The 16,309-nt window shown below is 38.7% G+C and overlaps 1 protein-coding gene across 7 annotated transcripts in view; it reads left to right on the forward strand.

The window, feature by feature from the left end:
• The window catches only part of ATP6AP1L (ATPase H+ transporting accessory protein 1 like), a 40,178-nt gene that overhangs the window by 7,756 nt on the left and 16,113 nt on the right, over positions 1–16,309 (forward strand). For 2 of the 7 annotated variants that reach the window (XM_037731194.1, XM_037731192.1), the window contains exon 2: positions 9,535–9,580. The exons of 2 other annotated variants lie outside the window; for them this stretch is intronic. In XM_037731194.1, coding sequence (XP_037587122.1) covers positions 9,535–9,580 — 46 coding nt within the window. Of the gene's footprint in view, positions 1–9,329; positions 9,581–16,309 lie in introns of those variants that run through there. 3 more of the 7 variants (XM_037731189.1, XM_037731198.1, XM_037731195.1) reach the window with 2 other exon arrangements.

Consider the following 16,309-nt stretch of genomic DNA (forward strand, 5'->3'; position numbering starts at 1 on the left):
TGGGACTACAGATGCCTGCCACCACGCCCGGCTAATTTTTTGTGTTTTTAGTAGAGACAGGGTTTCACCGTGTTAGCCAGGATGGTCTGGATCTCCTGACCTTGTGATCTGCCTACCTTGGCCTCCCAAAGTGCTGGGATTATAGTTGTGAGCCACCACAGCCGGCCTATTACATTTTTATACATTTTAAAAGTCCCACAAATAAGACATGAACCAATGGTCAGTGTGTTATGAGCCAAGGATTATGATTACTGTTTCTCAGAAAAGAAAAAAAAGGGATTTAACTTTTGTTTCTTGGTGCTTTAAATTTTGAATCTTTCACTTTGTGATGAAGAACTTATTACTTAATTTGGAGCCGGAATGGGGAAGGGTCTATCCTTTGATATTGGACTCTAAGTATCCCTAAAAGAGCCCCCCAAGAGTTAGAGGAAAAGAAAGAAGGCCCCAGGGCTGCAGGCTGGTGAGCTGGCAGGAAAGTAGGGAAAGGTGAAGTCAGAGAAGTGGGCAGGGCCAGCGTGTGTCCAAATGGTAGGCTGGGATAAGAGATTGGGGTTTTATTCTGACTGTAATGAGAAACAGTCAGAATAAAACCCCAATACTGGGGGGGCTAAACTAAGAGAGTGACAAGATCAAATCTACATTTTAAAATGCTCGCTGTGCCTGCTATAAAAGAACAGGACACAGGGGCAAGGCCTCAGGTCATTCAAGGAGGGGGCTGCCACAGTAGTCCAGGTGAGAGGGAGTAGGCAATAACTTTGGAGGTAGAGAGATGTCATACTCTTCGGGATATATTTTGGAGTTAGGTCATGAACAAAAGAGCTAAAGAGCGGACATCCTTACTATTACCATCACCACCATCACCTTTTCTCATATGTATTGAGTGTTGTTTTGGTGCCAGACATTGGACTAGTAAGCATTCCATATGCCTAATATCTTTTAATCCTCAAAACAATCCCTATGTGGTAGGTGCTATTAGCCCCATTTTACACAGAGAAAATGGAGACTTAAATAAGTTAACTTGCTTAACTTCTTTGTTGGTTTTTAGATTAGTAATAAGGTAGAATTTTTATTTTAAGTTTAGAAAAAAATTTAACGAATGTGAAGTAAATAAGGCACAAAATAGATGGAAACAGAATAGACAAACACCAGGAAAACTAGAGAGTTGTTAAAAGTATGTTTATTGTAAGTTGCAACCTGCTGTTTTGGGGTTTCTATAGAGTATATGAAAACCAAGAGATGCCGTCACAAAAGAATCTTATTTGGTAGCTCTTGCAATGTGAGAGAAGTGGGAACAGAAAGGAGAACAATTTTCCCTCTTTTCTGTTATCTTCCAAGTAGAAGGAGTTTAATTAATAAACTGGTTTCTATGTCACTTTACTCATTCCATGCCAGGTGAGGATGTGTGACATCTGCAGCACATTTAGAAAGAGTAGTCTGGGCATGTTCAGCTTTTCCTTGGTGAGACCCAACCACAGAGCATGCATTTCCCCCATTTTCTCCTAGGCAGACCTTTTTTTCCCACCAAGAGCCCAGTGCTGCTAGGATAGGCTGCTGTGTCTCTCTTCTGATGGGAGGGCTCAGTTACAATCCATTTTGCTCCTACACTAAGCTTTCCTCCATTCTCTGTCCTGGCCTTGCACGCCAATACAGGTGGCATTTGGGCCTCTGCTTGTCTTACCCTTTTTGCTATTTCTTTTTATTTGGTTTAACATTCAGTTGGGGTAGAAATGCATTTCGATTTGATTTCTCTCAGAAACCCCACTTTCTTCAATTAAGAAGAAAGGTAGGTCTTCATACATTAGATTAGTTGATGAGAAGATTTAGGTCAAGAGTGATCATGATTCTTGATACCACCCTGGGCAGAGCTAGCAATTTTGGTAGAAGAGCCAAAGGTTTTAACAATGTTGACGATTAATACTGGAACATTTAGGGTGGTTGGAAATGGTTCTTAGTACTTTAGTTATAAAAATGGAGGCAGCAGTTGCTATGGAAATGTGACAAGTTAAAATAACAGCTTTAAGTGAGCATGAAGAAGCAGTGAGGGTAAGACTGATGATTACGTGCTCTGTGTAACTACTCTTGATGAATGTTGAGTGCTTAATTTTCCTGATTAAATTTTTAAACACAATTTTTTTGATTATCCAAAATGAATGGAATTTCTTATTCTCTCACTCTAGCTACTGCTTGGTGCAGTAATTATTTCTTCTCACATTGATTCCAGTGCAGACCTAAAGAAATAGTCTGTGTTGCCATATGATCTTACTAATATTCAGAGCTGTTGTTTAAAATCCTGTCATTATAATTAAACCTCTGTGTGGGATCTAGGGGGAGTTGACAAAGCTGTTCTTTGATGCTCATTGTAAAATTCCTGGAAGGGAGCTATAATTTTAAGATGCATATTAAAAGTTATTCTCCAGGTGTCCTTGAGCTTGGCTGAGAACCAAGCAAAGGGAAATAAGCTTCTATTTCAGTAGGGACCTTTGAGTTCTAAGAAAAGAAAGATAATTTTTCTCACTGCAATGTGAGAAATGTGTTAGAATCTTCCCTGGAGAGATTTCAGAACTGGGTAGTTGGACCAGATATGTGTTGTCTGTCAGTTCAGTGGCGAAACAGTTGATCATTGGTGATGGAGAATGGCAAAGGCGGCTCTTTAAGCCCTTGCATTCCACAGTAAAATGAAGTCATCAGGATTATTTCTTCTTCTTTTTTCTTTTCTGGAGACAGAGTCTCACTCTGTAGCCCAAGCTGGAGTACAGTGGGTCAGTCTAAGCTCACTGCAACTTCCACCTCCTGGGTTCAAGCGATTTTCCTGACTCAGCCTCCTGAGTAGCTGAGACTACGGGTGCATGCCACCACGCTCTGGCTGATTTTTTTGTACTTTTAGTAGAGACAGAGTTTCACCATGTTAACCAGGATGGTCTCGATCTCCTGATCTCGTGATCCGCCCACCTTGGCCTCCCAAAGTGCTGGGATTACAGGCGTGAGCCACTGTGCCCGGCCGTCATCAGGATTATTTCAAGATTATTCAAATATAATAATATATAAATGATTATTATATATATATATGTATATATAAATTCCTACCAAAATAAGCGTGCAAAATGTTGGACATTTTATATTATTAAGACTTTATTGCTTAAAGGATTTTAATATAAATCAATTTTTTCCTTTGACTTGGGAAAAAAAGACAAGAAAGAAAAGGAAGGAAATAGAGAAAGAAAAGAAGAAGAGAGGGGGTTCTGGGTTTATATAGCTACATAAAAGAACAGAAGTAATTTTTCTTTTGATTTAAAAAATTGCTTCTTGATCTTGTTGGTTCTAGCAGTCATTACTAATTATGAGGATAGACGAAATGAATGACCCTGTAGCCAGTTCATAGATATAGCCAATCCGCCATACTAGGGAACAGTGTGCCCATGTACGCGTGGATTTTTAAATTTACTTAGATGGGTTTTAATTTATAATTCACAAACATATTTATATTTAGAAAATAATAACTTGCAGTTGTTACCAAGTAGTTGTATTTAATGCTCCCTTCGAAAATAAGTATGTTGGCCGGGCATGGTGGCTCACGCCTGTAATCCAAACACTTTGGAGGCCCAGGAGGGTGGATCACCTGAGGTTGGGAGTTCAAGACCAGCCTGACCAACATGATGAAACCCCATCTTTTTATTAAAAAATTTTAAAAAAAAAGTATGCATGGCCAGACACAGTGGCTCACACCTGTAATCCCAGCACTTTAGGAGGCTGAGGCAGACGGATCACCTGGGGTCAGGAGTTTGAGACCAGCCTGGACAATATGGTGAAACCACATCTCTACTAAAATTACAAAAAGTATTGAGGCTTGGTGGCTCACGCTTGTAGTCCCAAACTACTCAGGAGGCCGAGGCACAAGAATCGCTGGAACCGTGGAGCTGGAGGTTGCAGTGAGCTAAGATTACACCATTGCATACCAGCCTGAGCAACAGAGTGAGACTTGGTCTCAAAAGAAAGAAAGAGAGAAAGAGAGAAAGAGAGAGAGAGAGAGAGAAGGAAAGAGAGAGAGAGAGAGAAAGAAAGAGAAGAAAGAAAGGAAGAATGGAAGGAAAGGAAGAAAAGAAAGAAAAGAAAAAAGAAAGAAAGAAAGAAGGAAACTAAGTGTGCTGGTTAATTTATCTCCAGAGAATTCATTTTGCCCTTGTTATAGATGTGGCTTCAAGGATAGGGCAGCATCACATGGCACATACTCTCAACCTGAGTTTGATCTTAGTGGAGATCAGACTGTCAAGGTGGACCCCGTAGGTGCCTGGTGAGAGCATTTTTTGAGGGTAATGGAGGCCTTTTCCTTCCCTGGGACCTAGGTCTGTGAGGCTCAAGTCTCTTCCTAGTTTGTGCCTTGATTACCACACTAAATGTGTCATTTAGCAAATCCTTTTGATAAAGTCTCTTTGCACTTCAAGTAAAGAAACTCATTTCAGAGTGTCTTGTCTATTATATATCTGTCACTCTGTCTCCTTCATTTAATCAGCCATTGCCTGGGGTAGAGGTGGGGCTGACCTGAAGCAAGGTCACTGGTTTGCTGGGTGAATATCCCAAAGGTGGTTACAAGTTACTGGGCTGGGAGCATTTTGGGGGCAAGAACTGTATTTTTGACTTTGGATTCCTGGTAAAGAATCTAGCACAGTGACAATCAGTATTTGTCAAACACACAAATTTGTTTCAAGTGCAGGCCTCCTGTCTTAGTTTAGCTTGAGCAACCCAGAACACAAACAAGTGCCATTAATCTGGCACATGTTCTGTATTCTAAGAAGTCAAAGGGAAACCTAAAGTGAGAAACATGAACATTTAAATATTTGATGTACCATCCTGATTCTAATTAATGTAGAAATTGATGTGATGAAAATTGGTAGAAATCATGGCAGCAGTTTTGCTCTGAGCTTGATAAAGGGTTATATGGTACTTCCTGCTCCTTGGGAAATGGGGGATGCTAGTGAACTGATGTAACCTGGATTTTGTTTGTTTCCATTTTCAAGGGGCAGAATTCTATGCAAACTTGAATTAATTGGTTTTCCTGTTATAGTTACCTGAAGACTCAGGCCCTGGGAGTCATAACCATATGGCACAAAGTGGGAATTAATTGTATGGCATTTTTTGATAGGATCATTCATTCATTCTGTGTATTTAACTGAGCACCATCTTGGGCTCCACGTTTATATCAGTCAAATAGACATGGTATCTGCCCTGATGGAGTGTGCCTTGTCATGAACAAACAGCATCAATAAGTACACAAGAAAATAAATATCTCAGTGCAAATTGTGATATATGCTATGATGAAAGTGAATAGAATACAGGGAGAGCTAGAGAGGTGTGAGGTGAGGCTCACAGAGAGAGCAGTATGTGCAAGGTCACTGGGGTGCAGTGGAGCTTGGCATGTTGAGGGTGCTGAGAAGCTGAGTGCGAGCCAGTGTGCCTGGAACATGTTCAGGAGGAAGAGCGGGTATTAAATGAGGCGAGAGAGAGCAGCAGGGGCCAGGCCATGCTGGGCTTTGTAGGAGGTACATGGATTTGGATTTTGAATCATGATGCAAAGACCAACATAATTGATTTAAACATGAATGCAACTTTTGGTCTGAAAGCATTAAATGAATCGAGACTTGTACTTCTTAAGGTAAATATTAGAATTCTTAAGTTAGATCCATTTTTGTTCCCATGGGAACACAATTCTATATGGTCACATATGATTATGGGAAGATAGATTTTTGATATTCAAATATTCAGGTAACATTTCATTTAGTTATATGTAGTAAACCAAAAAATAAAGCAAACGCAAGTTGTTTCCAGTTGTAAAGAAGGCAGCTTGGATGTACAGCTTCCTGTTCTCCCGTGGAGACTGTAGAGGAGAAATTTTCCATTAGCCTCTGCATTTTCTGCATGTATTGTGAGCTAGTCCCTAACTGCTCTTTGCTCTGAAATACCTTTTCTTGGATGTTTGTATAGGGAGAACACTTGAAAGGTAGAAATCATGTTCCCTTTATAACAAAGGACAGGCTTGCTTATAGTATTGAAAAGCAGGGATAGTATTTCCCCTCAGAGCAAAGGGCAGATAGGTTTAGTACTCTCTAAAAATCTGGGGCTCCTTAAGTGCAGGGTGTCTCTCCTGAAATGAAGCATGCTTCTGGACCTACCTACATTACTCCATGGCCAAGGGGAAATGACCAAGCATATATTGATGCTTGTGCCACTTGCTATGTGGTGAGTAATAGTCATTTTCTCTGACTCAGGAGTCTGTGTCTTCTGTCAGTATCCATAAAACTGGCAGGCTAACTAGTTAGCTTCTAAATGAGTAAAATCTCAGACCCTTCATAGTTCTTCACAGAGGCTCCTCAGCAGTCTGAGCAGGAAGGTACAATGCCAGGCAGGTGACATCCTAGTGCTTTGCAGCCCCTAAGATGTATAATTAGCATTTCTTATCACTGTTTTTCTCCTCCAAAGTCACAAGATGAGCTATTCTCAGATAGTCACATCTTAAGTGTGACTTCTAGTTTAAAATATATGTGTGAAACCTTCTAGCTACTAATTATTATGGCTTGAATGTTCTTAACCAAGTGGGAGAATATTTCAACAACAAAGAATACTATGTTAAAATTTTAGGATCCTCAGGACGTAAAATATATTACAATGATACTTGATTTAAAATTTAAAATATTGTGTGTCTGAAATGTCACTCTTTTCTGAGAAAGGAGAGTGTTAGTCCCTTAGAGATTATCACATAAGACTCTTTCATGGAAATGTGCTTGGTTCACAGAACCATTATCGTCACAATGCAGGATCATCACTGGCTTGGGCTCTCGCTTTCTCCTGACCAGGGACTCGAGGAGTAGCCACTGCCACTGCTCCCATAGGATAATACCAGGCCCTGCTCTGGCACCTGCAGATGTTCTGTATCTGCAGTGTCCGATACAGTGGGCAGTAGCCACAAGTGTCCACTGAATGCTTGAAATTTGGCTTGTTTGAATTGAGATGTAAGTAGTATGGTGGCTCACACCCTGTAATCCAAGCACTTGTAGAGGCTGAAGCAAGAGGACTGCTTGAGCCCAGGAGTTCGAGACCAGCCTGGGTAACATATTGTGACCCCCCCCCCTACAAAATATAGAAATAAATAAATTTTAAAAATTATACAATAGAGTTCAGATTTAGGGAAGAAAAGGAATGTCAAATGTTTCACTAATAATTCTAAAAATTGAGTATGTTTGGAATGATAGTATTTTAGATAGGTTAAATCAAAATACTGTTAAAATTAGTTTCACCTCTTATTTTTACTTCCTTTTAATGTGACTACTAGAAAATTTTAAACGATATATGCAGCTCTCATTCTATTTCTATTGAACAATGCTGTTCTAGATTCTTGCTACTGGAAGGGTGCTTCTCGGGCGAGCACCATCACCATCATCATCATCTGGGAGCTGGTTAGGAATGTGGTATCCTACACCCCACCCCAGATTTACTGGGTCAACATTAGCATTTTAACAGAATCTCATGTGATTTGTATGCCCAGTTTGAGTAGCTTAGCTACCCGAAGACTAGAATTGACTGGTTCAGCAAACTAAAAATATAAGATGACCAGTTAAACTTAGTTTTTAAATAAACAATGTTTTAAATATAGTATGTCCCAGATATTGCATGGAACATACTTATATTACAATTATTTGTTGTTTTTCTGACATTCAAGTTTAACAGGTTATCCTATAGTTCATCTGTCAACATTACCTAAGACTAAAAAACTTCTCTTGTCCAGACCTGCTTGTTCCTTGAAATTCCACAGAATCAGGAAAAAAACAGAAAGAGAAAAGGAGAGGTGAAGAGTAGAAGCTGGGTGAAATGAAAGAACGCAGAGAAGAAAAGGCAGTATGAGGAGGCAGTAGGAATTAGATGGGGCAGAGAAAGGCCACATTTAAGGGCAGCGACCCTTTTTATTTTATATTTTTTGTTAGCAATTTTCTTCCTTATTTCTGCAATTCTCCCACTTCCCCTAGTCATTCTGCTTTATTTAACCAATAACAGGGCAGCTTTCTCTTTTTATTTTCTGTTGGGCTCCCCTGAACTATGTTGGAAGACAGTGGTGTGTGAGAGGAATAGGAATGTCTCCTCAGCACCAAGACTCCAGCTTTCAGATAGTCCATCATCTCTTTGAAATTTCACTTACAAATAGCCCTTTTCTGCCATAGGTACTTTGTCTTTAAGCCATCAAGGTTCCTAAGTGCTCCAAATAACACTTGACACTTCTGATTTTGGAGGATTTTCTTTATTGTGGCATTTTAATTGTATTTTTAAAAAATGTAAAACAACTCAGGAATTTTGTCATTTTGTTTTGTTTTTCAGGCTTTTTAGGGGAGTAAGGTGAAAGGCGAGGCCAGCAGGGAAGGAATAACAATAGGCACTCTATTCAGGTAAGCATTGAGTTAAGAAGAGCCTTTCATTGCAGGCACAGTGGCTCAAGCCTGTAATCCAAGTACTCTGGGAGGCCTGGCAGATCACCTGAGGTCAGGAGTTTGAGACCAGCCTGGCCAAGATGGTGAAGCCCCACCTCTACTAAAAATACGAAAATCAGCTGGGTGTGGTGATGCATGCCTGTAGTCCCAGCTACTCTGGAGGTTGAGGCAGGAGAATTGCCTTGAACAAGAGGAGGCCGAGGTTGCAGTGAGCTGAGATCGCGCCTCTGCATTCCAGCCTGACAGAGTGAGACTCTGTTTCAAAAAAAAAAAAAAGAACCTTTCATCCATGATCCCATTTAATCTTCACAACAATTAAGCACCTCTGTCCCCACTCTGCACATAAGGACACAAGGCTCAGGAGGGAAAATAACCTGCCTGGTGTCAGCTTGCTCACTGGTAAGGGCTGGAGCTGGACAGGCACTTCAGCTTCTGACTCCAAAGCCGGCATTCCTCACCAGTGCTGTCCACACCACTTGGCAAATGGAGGCTCATGAATTCAACAGGAAACTGTGAACTAGGACCTGTACGTAAATTTAGGGAAGTTCCCGAGATTTTTATTTATTCACCTGAAAAATACATGTGAAAATATATACTTCATAGATTTTGGGGAGAAATTAATAGCTTCCTGAAGTGTAGTATGAAATATATAATAGTATGACATATATGTAGTATGAAGTATATAAAATAGAGAGTCCTAATAAGAATTATATGACAGTATCAAAACAATTCACATTTCTAAAATAAGCTTAAGTGGCAAATATATTTTCTTTAAAAATTGGCTCCTTAATAATCTTTCCATGAGATGAATAATTAAAAACCTAAATACTGGTTTCACTCTAAGCATAATTAGACCCCTTTCTTCCTCCTCTCCCCATGGAATACATTCTGAGAAAGCTGCCCTGTTATTGGTTAAATATGCTGTCAGTCACATGGCATGAAAAGTACTGCCTCTGCTCTGTTTGCATTTATGAATTAACAGATGTGCTTGCTTTGGAGAAACTGATTCTTCTCTTGATGGGCAAAAAAATCTTGTTTAGTGTTTCACTGATTTTTTTATGTATAGGATTTTCACTAGCTTTGGAGCATATATTTGCCAGGAAGAATGTAAGGTGAGTAACTGCATATCTTTTAAAGCAATGCATTTGTGAAGTTCAGTGCAAGTATGAAATTAGGTTGCTCTGTAATTTCTTTATGTTGTTTCATATCTACATTTGTTTGTCATTCAAAATGGATAGCTAGATCATACAGGTAGCTACAAAAATATTGACCACAGTTTATGCTTCCGGTAAAAATATAAGCTTTATTATAAGAGACAAGGGTTATTTGTTTAAAACATCCAGTAAACTTTTGTAGTATGTATCAAAGTATTTATCTATGAGAAAATGACTCCTTAAATCAGTATTCAGATTTCTTTTATACTTAAAAGTAAATGTTAATTTTACAGTGTCCTCTGCCATTATTATGTGAGAAAAGAGTAAGAAAAAATGGAAAACCTCAGAAATATATATCCTGTCCTTCAAAGGAAAGGTGTTAAATTGTTTTGACTGTTAAGAGATGGCAATTGTGCATGATATATAGTATGTAAAATCTTACATATGATAATAAGCAAAATTTCTGTTTCTATTTCTGTTGTCCCTTTGGTTTCCTTATATAACATATAAGGAACATTTAGAGTTTTTTTTTTTCTATAAACAATAATATTCAAAACCTGAAAAGAGTGAAGGTATGTCATGTCTCCCACTGACTCATTGTGTGCCATCTCAACAAATGCATCAGGGAAGTTTGTGTGAACACAGGAAACAGCAGCAAGCAGGAGAATCTGGCAAAACTCGGGTTAAAGACTCCTTAGTCAACAACTGATAAAAGCTATGCATACTGTAGACGTTAACAGTCTTTTTCTTCCATTGTTTCTGAATCAATTGGTGATTTCCTTTAGGTTCACTTTTGAATAGTAAGTAACTTATATTCCTTAGGTGGTTAAAACTTCGTACCTGGGTCACACAGAAATGACTGATTTGTGTATTACACTGGTAAAATGTTCACCAAGAGTTAGGAAAGTCCCAGTTCTGTTTTTAAGACAAAGATAATGTGCTTAATTTTAGCTTCAGAAGCTTTAGATCTTAGAAATCTCATAAGTCAATGATCATTCGAATCTAATAATATGGCTCATTAATTCATTATGAAGGAAACAACAGTTGCTGTTTTGTGTGTTTTTCCAAATCATGGATCTGAAGTTTAAAATATCTTTCAACTCCCTGGGGCTATTCAAGATTCTGTCTGTGGGAAGGATGATTGTATTTTAAGCTCAATACATGGTTTCTAAACATAGAGTGAGTAGGGGTCATTATTCTCGCTTTGCACATTTCTTCCTTAAGTTGGGTTTATTGTTGATCCAAAAAGAAAATCCTGTGTGTCCTCCCATCTTCCACTTAGATTTCAGAGTATTTTCATTAATTTGTTCGTTCATGCATGAATACATTTAAAAAATAATTGGTGCTTTTAAGTAGCGAGGCCCCATGCTAGGTGCTGGGTCTACAATGGTGAGCACAATAGGCGTAGTTCAGTTCCTTGAATGCTTTGTGGTCCGTTTTTCCCTTACCACCTGCTGTTCCCTCTACCTGGAATGTTCTCCATCCTCCTAGTTATTTTCTACACATCCTTCAGATCACAGCTTAATGATCACTTTCTCAGGAACACAATTCCTAACTTGTGTTAGTTCCAATCTTCCTATTGTGTGTGCTCATTGCTTCCTATATGTTTCTTTGACAACACATTTCAAAGTTTATTTGGAATAATATGTATCATTTGGTTAATAAGGGCTTCCCTATTAGACTTGGTCCATGAGGGCAGGCACATGCAGACACCCGCAACTTCTGCAGAACTGCCATACTATTGCTTCTGCTCATATTCTATTGGCCTAATCAAGACATATAGCTGAAACTGGAGAGTTCCCTAATCCCCATCTCAGGATGTGAAACAGGGGCGTGGCTCATCTGTTTGGCCACTGCAATATGTGCTCAAACTTTTTACAGGAGGGGGAGCATGCAGACGGGCAGGTGCAGGAACTAGGGCAAGTGCTTTTGGTCTCTGACCCCACGGGAGCATCTAGAGGTAGGTGCCTGTGACTCTCAAAGCCCCAGTGGGTGTGCTACAGTGCTCTGCCATCTGTAGATGGCTTAAGTGTTAACCAGCTCAATGCCCTCTTGGTACTCGGCTCCCTATTTGGCATCCAGGAAGAATGATCCTTGTTTGGCATCCAGCTTCGAGCCCAAAAAGGGCTTGAAGGATGGTGAACGTGGGGGTTATATTGAGTGGTGGAGGTGGTTCTCAGTGGCATGGTTGGGGAGCTGGAAGGGGAATGGAGTGGGAAGTTGATCTTCCCCTGGAGTTTGGCTATCCAGCAGCTGATCTCCTCTCCTCTGTGACTGTCCCCAGCCAAACTTTTCTTGATGTTTAGGTGCTCCTTCTCATCTTTCCTCTGTCACATCATTCTGCTGCTCTTCTGTTCACCTCTTCATCTGCTTGTGGAGCCTGGGGTTTGGAGTTTATATGGGTACAGGATAGGGGGCCATGGCGGGCCAAAAGGCAACATTTGGGCACAGAAACAGGAATGCCTGTTCCCATTTAGGGCAGTGGGTTTCCAGGCTTAAGGGTGGGGCCCTAGCCAGGGAACCCCCATTTTCTACCCAGTGTTTCCCTGTCTCCTGTCCATGTAGTAGCTAAGCCCAATGGGGCAGGAATAATTCTCCACCCACAGGGAGGCACTGCAAGTCATATGGCCTAAAGGGATGCAAAATCATCTGGAGAAGGAAACAAAGACTTGGTAACAATTGTACAATTCACCATACCGCCAGAATATCCAAATAATATTCATAGATGATTTCTCCATTTATACATGTTAGATTTTATGAAAAATTCCTATTATTGACAAAGTTTCTGTCTCCAACAGTGTCCTCATCTTTCATTCCTTCATCCCCCAACCCCCCAATATAGATACATTACTACTTTCAGTTCATCAGTGCTTGCATCAATATGACCATGTATATTGTTCACAGACAAGCCAGTTAGTAGACTGTAATTTGTTTCCTTTTTTTTTTGACAACCTTTCTTTTTCCTTTGAGTTAAAAATGGTCTTTTTGTAGCTGCAATTTTAAAACATGCATAGTCTTAATTCTTTTCACATGTTCTTTCCTCTAACATGCAGTGGTCTCTTAAATTCCCCTTTCATTCAGGCATCTCTCTATAGGTCTTTCTTTTTGCCGTCCTCTCACTCCAGTCTGGATTGATTCTGTGTCTGATGTACATTGGTTACTACTAGGTTTCTCTTCACCACTCTTCTAGTGAGATTCCCTGTTTATGAGAGCCTGTACTTTCTCTTTGTTAGCTTTTGCCCTTACGTTGTGGGAGCATGTCCTCCATTAGCTTCTGTGAAGGGATGGGAGAGATGCATTGGCTGAATCCTTGCATGATTCTTGTTTTTTTTACTTCTGGGAGCTTAATAGGACATTTTCTTTATCCTTAGCTCTAAAATATTACAAATACTGTAGCTCACAAAAATCGACTCAAAATGGATCACAGACCCAAGTGTAAAAGTTAAAATTTAAAAACTTCTAAGAGACACACAAGAGAAAATCTTGGTGACCTTGTTAGGCAAATATTTCTTTTAGACACAAAAAACATAGGTTATAACAGAGAAAAAGAATACATTAGACTTTATGAAAATTAGGACTTTTGCTCTTTGAAAACCACCATTAAGAAAATAAAAAAGGAAGACAGAATGCAAGAAAATATTTCCAGTGTGTATCTCTGACACAGGACTTGCATCCTGTAACATATAAAGAGCACTTATGGAGGTCAATGAATTTAATTTTTAAAATGAGCAAAAGATTTAAGCACACTTCACAAAAGAAACTATATGAATGCTCAATAGGCATAAGAAAAGATGCTCAACATCATTAATCATCAGGGAAATGGATACTGAAATCAAACTGAGATAGCAACCCACATCCATTGGAATGGTTAAAATTAAATACATTGATGATACCAAATGTTAGCAAGAATGTTGAACAACAGAAAGGCCAAAATTAATTGGCAGTTTTCTAAAAAAGTTACTCACTTCTATTATGTGACTTGGACATTATTCCTGGGTATTCATTCAAGAGAAACAAAAATGTATTCACACAAACTCCTATACATTAATGTTCTTAAATCTTTATTTGTAGTAGCTCCATACCAGAATCACCCCAAATACTGACAAATGTACGGACAGGCAGATAAAATATGGCATATCTATACAATAAAATATTTCTTAGCACTAAAACAGAATGAATTCCTGACATATGTAACAACATACATGAATTTCAAAGTCATTACAATAAGACTGTAAGAAGCTAGATGCTAAGGAATATGCATGATACCATTTATACGCAATTGTAGAAAATGCTAACTAATCTAAAGTGACAGAAGCAAGTCTGTGGTTGCCTGGGGTTGAGGATGGAGGGAACAATTCTTAGCTGCAAAAATGCATGGGGAAACTTTTTTGGGTGATATAAATATTCTGTATTTTTGTGGCACTGGTGTCGTGGGTATGTGCCTGTGCCAAAACTCGTAGAATTGTATAATTTACATGAATGCAATTTACTGTACGTAAATTATATACCTTAATAATGATGAAAATTAATAAATTGCATGTATGCATAAATTTATTAATAGCAACTAGTAGACATCATAGTCACCAATTTGTCATCTTCAGAAAGTCTCATTAGAAAATAGGGATCATATTACAAAGAGAATGGTGCATTTAATTTGTAATTGGTTCCGTATAATTAATTCTAAAACACTTTACTGTGATATAGATTTAGTAACTCTTCAGTTACGATTATGTTTTGCATACATATCATGTAATATAATCTTTCCCTAATTATAAAAATGTTGAGCTTATGTGATAGTGATGTATAGAGACCTTAGATAGGAATTGTTAAGTATAGAGTTGGATTTACATTCTCATGTATTATGGGTAAAACTTATAAAAATATGCAATAAACAAACTGTTAAATCTTTAGGATATTTATGACAAAACTGGAGATTTAAACACTGACTTTACGTTAAAATATTTTCTAGATGCAATTGTGCTGTTATTTTAAAAAGTTCTTATCTTTTAGGGATATACACTGAAACAATATAATTTTTGATAATTTCTTCAAACTAATATCACAGGGGAGAAGAGAGTGAGCTTGTAGGTGAAGCAAGATTGGTTATAACCTGATAATTACTAAAGTTGAATGATGGGTCCAGGTATATGGGGGCTTATTATATTTTTCTGTTTATATTTGTGTATGTCTGAAATATCCTGTAATAAAAAATGTGTATATCTTCTAATTTAGAAATTTCACTTTAAGGAATTTATCTAAAGGAATTTCTCTTGGGTGTGAACAAACAACCCATAGTAATGTTCAATGCAGTACTGTTATAATGCTAATAAGACTGAAAACAAACACTTAAGAGTGAAAATTTAGTTAGATACATTATGATACATTTTTATGATATACTACCATATGACATTAAAGTGTGTCAAAAATACATAATTACATGGAAAATATTTGTGATATAGTTTTTTTTTTGTTTTTTTTTTGAGACGGAGTTTCACTCTTGTTACCCAGGCGGGAGTGCAATGGCGCGATCTCGGCTCACCGCAACCTCTGCCTCCCGGGTTCAGGCAATTCTCCTGCCCCAGCCTCCTGAGTCGCTGGGATTACAGGCACGTACCACCATGCCCAGCTGATTTTTTGTATTTTTAGTAGAGACGGGGTTTCACCATGTTGACCAGGATGGTCTCGATCTCTTGACCTCGTGATCCACCCGCCTCGGCCTCCCACAGTGCTGGGATTACAGGCTTGAGCCACCGCGCCCGGCCGATTGTGATATAGTTTTAAGAAAAAAAATTGCAAGCTCTAAAACAGTATGTCCACAAAAATTTGTTTTTTAAATTTTATAAAAAGTAAGTTATATACATATGTGGGGTGTGTGTGTGTGTTTGTGTTTGTATGCATATAGAGAGGATACATACACACACACACACACACACACACACACACACACACACGGATATATATCATAATTTATATGCTCATAAGTTTCCAGTATAACTTTTTGGTAATTGGGTCTGTCTTTTTTTTTGAAAGGTTGGATGTTTTAGCTTTGATATGTTAACAATGCAATGTGGTATAAAATTTCACTATAAAATGTTGTATATGCTTTGTTACTTTGTTTCTTTATATTTGTTATTGGTTAAACCTTAGAGTGTTGCACACTGCTTGGCACATAGTAGGCACCGCATAATATTCTTCAATGAATAAGAATCAGTGTTGATTTAAAATCATTTTTCTGGCTGGACACGGTGGCTCATGCCTGTAATTTCAGCAATTTGGGAGGCCGAGGTGGGCAGATCACTTGAGGTCAGGAGTTCAAGACCAGCCTGGCCAACATGGTGAAACCCTGTCTCTACTAAAAATACAAGAATTAGTCGGGTGTGGTGGTGCATGCCTGTAATCCCAGCTACTTGGGCGGCTCAGGCAGGGGAATTGCTTGAACCCAGGAGGCAAAGGTTGCAGGGAGCCCAGATCATGCCACTGCACTCCAGCCTGGGTGACAGAGTGAGACTCCATCTCAAATAAAAAAAAATAAAATAAATAAAATAATTTTTCTTTCTAAAATTTTTCTGTATTTTTCATATTTTCTTTGAAGAACGTATATTACTTTATCTCTGTTAAATGCAGAGACAACAGGGGAGAGACATACTACTTTTTAAATGGGAAATTCACTGTTAAAAAAGTGAATGG

The sequence above is a fragment of the Cebus imitator genome, unplaced genomic scaffold (genome assembly GCF_001604975.1).
Source record: "Cebus imitator isolate Cc_AM_T3 unplaced genomic scaffold, Cebus_imitator-1.0 Scaffold16, whole genome shotgun sequence".
Classification (NCBI taxonomy): domain Eukaryota; kingdom Metazoa; phylum Chordata; class Mammalia; order Primates; family Cebidae; genus Cebus; species Cebus imitator.